Genomic DNA, 8018 nt, shown 5'->3' on the forward strand with positions numbered 1-8018 from the left:
ATACGATCAACAGTGACAGTCAACACGATTGATTTGGGAAGCAAGAAAAAGGATGATGATAATGACCCAACCATATCTGTTCCAAAAAAGAGAGGTAAAGAGGTTTTTGTAAAACAGAGGATAGGAAATGCATTTTATATAGGATCTGCATGCAAAGAATCAGTAATGCTGTCCCCGCATTTCAGAGCTCTGGACTCTTCTGGACTCCTGAAGTAACAACAGCTTGTCAGAAAATGACCTTTCTAAATATTACTTCTGCTAATTGCCAGTTTCGTTTAATTAGAGGCTAGATCCTCACTGGTTTAAACCACCATCATTCTGTAGTAGTGGAGCTGCTGAAACACCACTGGAGCAATGGATCTGACACTATATATTTTTTTATGTACCCAGACATAAAGCTGTTTCATAAGACTTGTTGAAGAATGAGAATTGAATCCCTGGCCTGTGGTTCTTCTAATTTTTTATTATAAGTGGAAGAAAGATGGAGACTAGGGGGGTCAGGTGGGGTTGGCAGGAGCATTGCTGGGGTCCAGGAGGGTTTGGCGGAGCCTCATGGGGTCTACAGGGGGGCTTGAGGGGATGGGGGGGTAGCTCTTGTCCTCACCCCTGGGAACTGGGACTATTTTTAGCTCCCTCCCCTCCCCCCGCCTCCCCCCACCCTGACTTACTTCCTCAGCTCCTGGCATTGGTGAACGCTGATAAAACCAGCACTGGGAGCAGCTTGTGGGATGGGGGGTTTGGTGGACTGGGGTTGGGGCAAAAATAGCTCAGTGCCAAAGAGGGGGTAGGAAAAGCACAGTTTTGAGGCTAGGGCCAGCTGCTGGGCTTTCCCAGTCCTGGGGGAACTGGGTGTAGAGAAGTTCAGTTAGATTGGTATCACTGACCTGAGCTAAGTTAGACTACCTCAGAGATGCACTTAACTTAGATTGGGCCAGCCATTTTTAAACTGATCTAACTGTCCTGAACTTCTGTACAGTTCACACTTAGATGCATCTAACTGGTATAAGGTCTGCACCTGGGCTAACTAAGTTAGATCAGGTGGTCGTTTGTAGCTCAATCTAACCTCCCCCTAACCTCCCCAAATGTTTATATGCAGCCACAGTTATAGCCATTGTTTGTTTGTTTGTTTGTTTGTTTGTTTATTTGAACAAGGGGAAAAATCTTCAGAAAACATGGAATTTATCTTCTTTATTTCCAGCAAGGGATATGACACTGCATCTCAAAGAAGGTATGAAGGGCCAGTTAACAGAAGCATCCTGTGCAACATCCAAAGCTTACTCTGTGTATAGGAGAGAAATGGACCCAGAGGTTGATCTTATGGGTGCAGGAACAGATCCTGTAAATGTAGAAGAAAAGTCTGCTGATGAAGCGATGATGAGTCCTGCTATTGCTATCATGCAGCCAATACTGAGATTTCTTCAGTTGTTATGTGAGAACCACAACCGAGAGCTCCAGGTAAACTTGGGTCGAACTGAGATGACGCTAATCATACAAAGGCAAGAGCTATCACTGGGGCTCCATGGAGGAAGAAAGGCATATGCTTGTGGATCCCACTGCACGTTCAGTGACTAAAACAGTTTTTCTCTGGATCCAAAAGTATAAAATCTTTGTTATTTCTTTTTTGACAGTCATTTTCAAGAACTAAATGTGCTCAGTCTGATTATCTTGATGCAGAATTTTAAAGCCGTTTCTACCTGCAAAGGTGATGCAAATGGGCATCAGTGTAAATGAGAATCAGGCTCCACTCATGTTCCACTACAATAATATGCTGTGGTAAAAGATGGCATTTTATAGATTTTTTGTTTGTTTGTTTGGTCTCCATTTTGTTACCAAATTTTCCCATTACTTTGGGGTGTGCTCATTTATTAGGGATAGTTTCTAGGGTCTTGGTGATTCGGTCAATGTGCTGCTTGTGTTACTATACGGAGCAGTGTCTCTCCCTTCTGCAAGCCCTCGCCCCCAATGGAGCTATCTTGCAGGACTCAGTCTCAATGGGACTGGGTTCCTCCAGTCACCAAATCAGTCATACACACAAACACACACAAATTAAAGTGACACGCCTGACCTGGCCGGGCTGATCAGCATGGACAGGCTGACACCCTCATATGCCAAGAATCAGTTCATAAGAGCAACAATAAACTGCAGTTGGGCACAAGCACACAGGTAAACAGAATCCCTCTGAATCCGGCTGGGTGTCCAGCTGACACCCTCATGGGCCAGCATTCAGTTCATAAGGGCACGTCTGAGTCAAACTGGGTCAATCAGCCTGTACAAGCTGATCCCCTTATGTGTTTCAAACTCAGCACGTCCCAATCTTTGGCCTCTTGATGAGCAGACCCCACAATATTTTTGGGCTTCACAGGGATCTTCAGCTTAGGTAAAAGAAGCGTTGCTGCAGAGCACGGGAGGAAAGAGAAGCAGAGAAGGAAAAATATACACAACTACTACCAGTTTGACTATAAAAGTTATTTATTGCTAAGCATATGAAATATATAATAGTACTAGTAGTAATAGACATGCAAAAGAAAAACAAACACAAACAATGACAATACTACCCTGGTTTCACTAAGTATTTGGGGAAACTTAGCTCAAGCTTAACTGATACAGTTCAGGTTCAGAAGTTTATGCCTAGAAAGAAGACAGAGAACGCTGGGATCTCACCTAGTCCACGGTACTCAGGCTGCAAAGCTGACAGGCACAGTCCGTAGCACAATCCTTGAAGAGAGAGATGATCTGTTCTTCCAGCGTCCCAAGAACGACAGGGGATGGTGTCAGCACAGGGGTTTTCTTCTTCTCCTTCTTTCCTCCTGCTTATACTTCTTTTCCTTCCTTTTCCTCTTCCTCTTCTCCCTCTAGCAGCACACACACTTACAGATTTTTATACCCTCAGTTCAGCTGCTTCGAAGCACCCTCAGTAGTGTAAATCATCGTCTTTTCTATTGACAAGGGGTTATCTGGTTTGGACCATCTCAGGAAACTGATTGATAATCAGGAAACACTTAAGATTAGGGAGTAACCCAAATACTTGGGAGCCAGCTTGAGATTCCTATGGGTGGCAGATATACTGATGGGATATCTCATGGTTTCTTCAGGAACAATAGATAGCTTGCAGCATCAGGATTTTGGATTTTTACTTGTTGTGCACAAGCCTCAGCTTAGCATGACTTTTCCAGATCTTACTATAGTCTTTTAACAGACTTAAGACAATTATTGGGGTGCTCATAACCTTTTGTGGAGAGGACTCCCACCAGTCGTCTCGGGAAAAGTATGACAACACCTGGGATTAGGGCTCCAGCAGGCTGGATGCTGTGATGAACCCTTAACCATTGTTCAAAAGTTGCCCATACCCGCTCTGACTCGGTCTCTTGCCTCAGCATTCCCTAACCCGGCAACCGAGTTTTAGTCAATCAAGTTTAAATAGGCCTCCCATAGTGGGACTGGGGAATGTACGGCCCCAGATGCCTATTAAACTTAGAGCTGTGTGTGTGTGTCTGGGGGGGGAAAAGTCCTTAGTAAATCCAGATTAGAACTGGTCTGATAAATGCTGAGCTGGGTGTGTGTGAACATGGGTTGATTAACATTTGAAGCACAGATGCCCCATCATGCAGTGCTCCCCTGCTTCTCTGGTCCCAGAATTCACTGCAGTCTCTGCTTCAGGCTTTCTGTTCTTCATCTCTCATGTAAATGAATGGTCATCTGGTTCCATCTCAGATGTAAATGAGACCTAGGGCAGTTGGTTCACTCTTGTCACCCTTATCTTGATGGTCTTAGGTGTGTCTCTCACTGCATCTTAATCAGTTTCGTTTAGGTAGAGGAGGGGAGGGAGGGGGGGGTGAGTCCTTTGTGAGTCAGACAGACTGCATCCTGTGCCAGGGTTCCCCAAGAACACAGAGCTGAGATGTAACAATATCCAGGCCTAGGTCTCAATCTTAGCATGCTCAAGACCAGTATCTTCTGTTCTGTGTGCACTAGGCCCCTGCCGATGGGAAGCAATATAGTCTTGCTTGCCTGGTACCAGGAGTAGGAAAATTGGCACTGCCTTGTAGCATGTCCTATTACCCACCCCAATGCCAACATGGATGTAGTTACACTGCTTCTGGTTGCAACATAGCAAATGCAGAGCAGAGTGGCATGTTTGAATGTGCCGCTGCTGGGCATGGTCACATTGGTGCAAGTGCACGGTTAAGGAGCCATAAACTATACGTTCATGCATCAGTAATTGAACGGCCATTCTTCAGTAATGGTTTGCTTATACTAAAAGTGTATAATTTTTTTAGTTACTCTTTTCTTCAAATTTAGTTTGCTTCGTAGATCTTATTAAGGGCTAGGTGGCAAATCAATGTTCAGAGACCGATAGTTTTAAAATTCTGAAATTTTTTATTCAATAAGACCTGGGATCTGAATTAATAAATACTGAGCCTACACGTGTTGTTTGTTTTATCTAAAAATCTACCAATTGACTTCCTTGTCATTGACATGGGATTTTTTGTTTTTTACATGGTTTTCTCTTTAAGAAAGGAAGCTAATGCCAAAATAACAATGCAATGTGAAGATTGTAAACTGTAATGAAAAAATCAGGAAATTCTGACAATAAGATTGAATGTATAGTCTGAATGTTGAGAGGTTGGAAAGCTGGGCTGGATCCAGTGCTGACAAATGACACCTTGAGAAGAAAATATCTAAGATAACCTGTGGTTGCATGCCAAAAGGCTGTCTGTTTGACTTTAAATTCCTCTGTTTTCTTTTCAGAACTTTTTGAGACATCAGAACAATAAAACAAATTACAACCTTGTTTGTGAGACCCTCCAGTTCTTAGATTGTATTTGTGGAAGTACAACAGGTGGACTAGGCCTCCTGGGGCTATATATTAATGAGAGGAATGTTGCGCTTGTGAACCAAACTCTTGAGAGTTTGACTGAATACTGCCAAGGCCCATGCCATGAAAATCAGGTAGCTGAAATAAACCTGTCTTGACAGAGAATTTATCTGAATATCTATATACATACCACAACCCTTTCCTATTTTTAACATTTCATACCCTGTTTCACATAATATGGCTTGCTTCAGCACATTTGAAGTCTTTTTATAAGCATTGAGAAACCCTGTGCACGTCTACACAAGATGTTTAATGTGCAGTAGACTAATTGTACCGCATATTTATGCATCAAGGCAAAAACCCTATTAATGCATTAATGTGCAGTGGGATTAGTCTACTGTGCATTAAGTGTTACAAAAAGACCATGTGCCTTTGCTCCTGCACAGTAACGCTAGCTTCTGCACATTTATGTAGTACCTCATATTAGAGCTACTAAACTTAATGACCTGTAGCAAAGACGCATTAGTATATGTGTAGACTCACTCCCTTGTGAACATACTTCCCTCAAAACCAGGGTTTGTTTCATCTCCTCTGATGTAGCCAGGGTGAAATACTGGCCCCACTATGATCAGTCAGGGGATGTATATACTCTGCCTCAGTTCCCTGCTAGGGAATGCTTAAGTGAACTAGAGCATGCACTGTCTCCAGAAACAGAGGTAGTGTGATGCTGGGCCCATGCCAAGAACATGCTGGAAGAGAAAAACTTATTAGAATATGCCAGGCATGCCATGAAAGCATTTATATTACTTCCCATTTAGGAGGTAGTACAGGGTTCCTGAGAGAAAGTACAGGATTCCTCACTGTGGCACTCTCTCTTGCAGTAATGTGCTCTAGACCAGGGTTTCTTAACTGGTGGGACTTCCAGTTTCACCCACACTCCCCTCCCCGCTCATCGACTGGTGGGACCAAGATTTTTTGACCTTGCATAGGTGCAAAAGGTTGAGAACTGCTGGTCTAGACTACAAGTTTCTAGAACGTGCTGCCTTTACTTCATATAACTGGCCTGAAGTGTAATTCAGTGTTCTGCTGTACTTGCAAAACCAGCCTTTTGAAGCTGGCTAATGAAATGAAATATAATTCTTTAATCAGAAGTCAGGGATTTTATGAAATATGTTCAAGGTTGGGCAAGTGTGAGGTGTATGTTTCTATAAGATATTCAGGGACTACTTTAAAGTGTATACTCTGTTCAGTAGCACAAATTTAGGTACTTAACCATGTGTACTTAATTACATGAGTAGACCTGTTGAAATAAGTAGGACTTCTCATAGACATACAGTGTTGACATGATGTTAATCTTAGAGACATGGTTACAGTATTTGTATATTGGAGTAGCAGTGAAAAAACTTGCTACGGACAGAATAACAAAGACAAAATATGGTTTATGGCACTAACAATGATAAAATATTAGATGACGCATCTAACGTTAGTATTTATGTTACTTCATAGTATATATCTTAGGGAATAGCAAAATGCTTTTTTCTCCACTGCGGGCAATCAAACACCTTTTGTTAATATTTAAAAAGTCTTAAATGGGCTGAAATTTAAATAACTGTATTTGCTTAAAAATTCTGAGGTATATCCTTTCATGGGGCAGACAATTTGAAAATACAGTGATAATTACAAAGCTGTAAAAGGTCGGGGAGAGCCTCTTTTCAAGGTAACTTTTTGACTAAGTTCACAAAAGAAAACTGATAATGAAAAGAAATGATTATTTAATCTTCATTTCTATGGCCTGCTGTGAAGTAACTGAGGAACAGAGTCATGCTTGTTTCCAGCAGCTGAGGATGCAGTTGTGCATATTTCAGAGAAGTTTCCATGCTGTCATTTCCATTTCATTTTTTTTAAACTTTCCTACTCTATGATCTTAATTGATATAAAAATACCACAGGTTGTTTAGCTGGATAATGTTATGGCTTAATAAGGCCGCATTGTAGTTGTGAAATGTTCAGAAAGAAATTTTGACCGTAGTTAAAAATGTTGGACTCTCCATTGAAAAAGAAGAGACATGTACCCATAAGGGTATATAGAAAAACAGCTTATGTGAAGTCGAATCATACAATCACATACTCAGTTGCAGATGCAAGTATTTATCTGCATATGCAAGTTAAATATTGTTTCTATAAATGCAGGCTTTGCATGCAGTTTTTGCATATATTCATCATTATATATACCTACAATTCAGGAACCATGGCCTAGTTCCTCACTTTCAGGCACAGACCATGAAATATAACTCAGAGAAATAGCCAGTTTGATTTGAAGAAAACTTTTTGTACTTTCTATGCATGGCTGATGATTAGGGTGACCATAGGTTTGGCCAAGGACAGTCCCAAATTTGAACAGCCAGTCCCAGTTGAGTGGTGAAAATTAAAATGAGTGTTCCAGGCACAGGGTGGGGAAGTGGAGCAGCATGAGCTGTGAAATAGGAAGCCCTAGCAGACAGCAAAATTGCCCTGAAGTAGATTAGCTTGATTAGTGGAATGACCATTAAAAAAGGGAGAGGATTGTTAACACCTGTGAAGTAAAGATCAATGGGCCCTTAGCTGCCTTAATACCAGAGCTGTACTATGCTGCTCCACCCCTGCCCCCACCCATGCCTCTGCCTGCAGCAGTGCTGCTGATTTGAGGGAGTGGAAGGGGGGCAGTGTCCCGGATTTCGCATTGTCCCAGATGGTCACCCTACTTGATAATGCATATGAGGGCAGCTCTTGCACTTACCAGAGGGTGTGATTTAGCATGGTTGGTCCAAAACAGGTGTATCCTCACCATGCTCCCTTTCCTCCAATTATACTCTACGCTGAAAAAAGGGTGTGGGTGGAGTGTGATATGCTGGCTCTATACTACTGAAGTCTTCTCCTCCACTATGGTGATCCTCTTGAGGCTTGCTCTAGGGCCACTTTGCATTGGCTCTGAGGTTCAGTGTTTCACAGCGCAGGTTGAATCTGGACCCTTGTTTTGTGCTTACGTATATGTGTCTCTCCTATTTCTAGACATGCATTGCCACCCATGAATCTAATGGAATTGACATTATAATTGCACTGATTCTGAATGACATAAACCCCCTTGGCAAATACTGTATGGACCTAGTGCTTCAGCTGAAGGTATAGTAAGCATTAATTTACTTATCCAGAGTTAAGTAGTTGTA

General features: G+C 42.2%; 1 protein-coding gene across 1 annotated transcript in view; it reads left to right on the top strand.

The window, feature by feature from the left end:
- LOC102383727 (inositol 1,4,5-trisphosphate receptor type 2-like) overlaps positions 1-8018 on the top strand; it is a gene marked incomplete at its 5' end in the record, with an annotated part of 223793 nt that overhangs the window by 112359 nt on the left and 103416 nt on the right. The window contains 4 exon segments of the mRNA XM_014523564.2: positions 1-94; positions 1199-1455; positions 4750-4950; positions 7864-7974. The exon segment at positions 1-94 is cut by the window's left edge and continues 30 nt beyond it. Coding sequence (XP_014379050.2) covers positions 1-94; positions 1199-1455; positions 4750-4950; positions 7864-7974 — 663 coding nt within the window.

Source organism: Alligator sinensis, unplaced genomic scaffold (assembly GCF_000455745.1).
Source record: "Alligator sinensis unplaced genomic scaffold, ASM45574v1 scaffold696_3, whole genome shotgun sequence".
In the NCBI taxonomy this organism is placed as follows: Eukaryota; Metazoa; Chordata; order Crocodylia; family Alligatoridae; genus Alligator; species Alligator sinensis.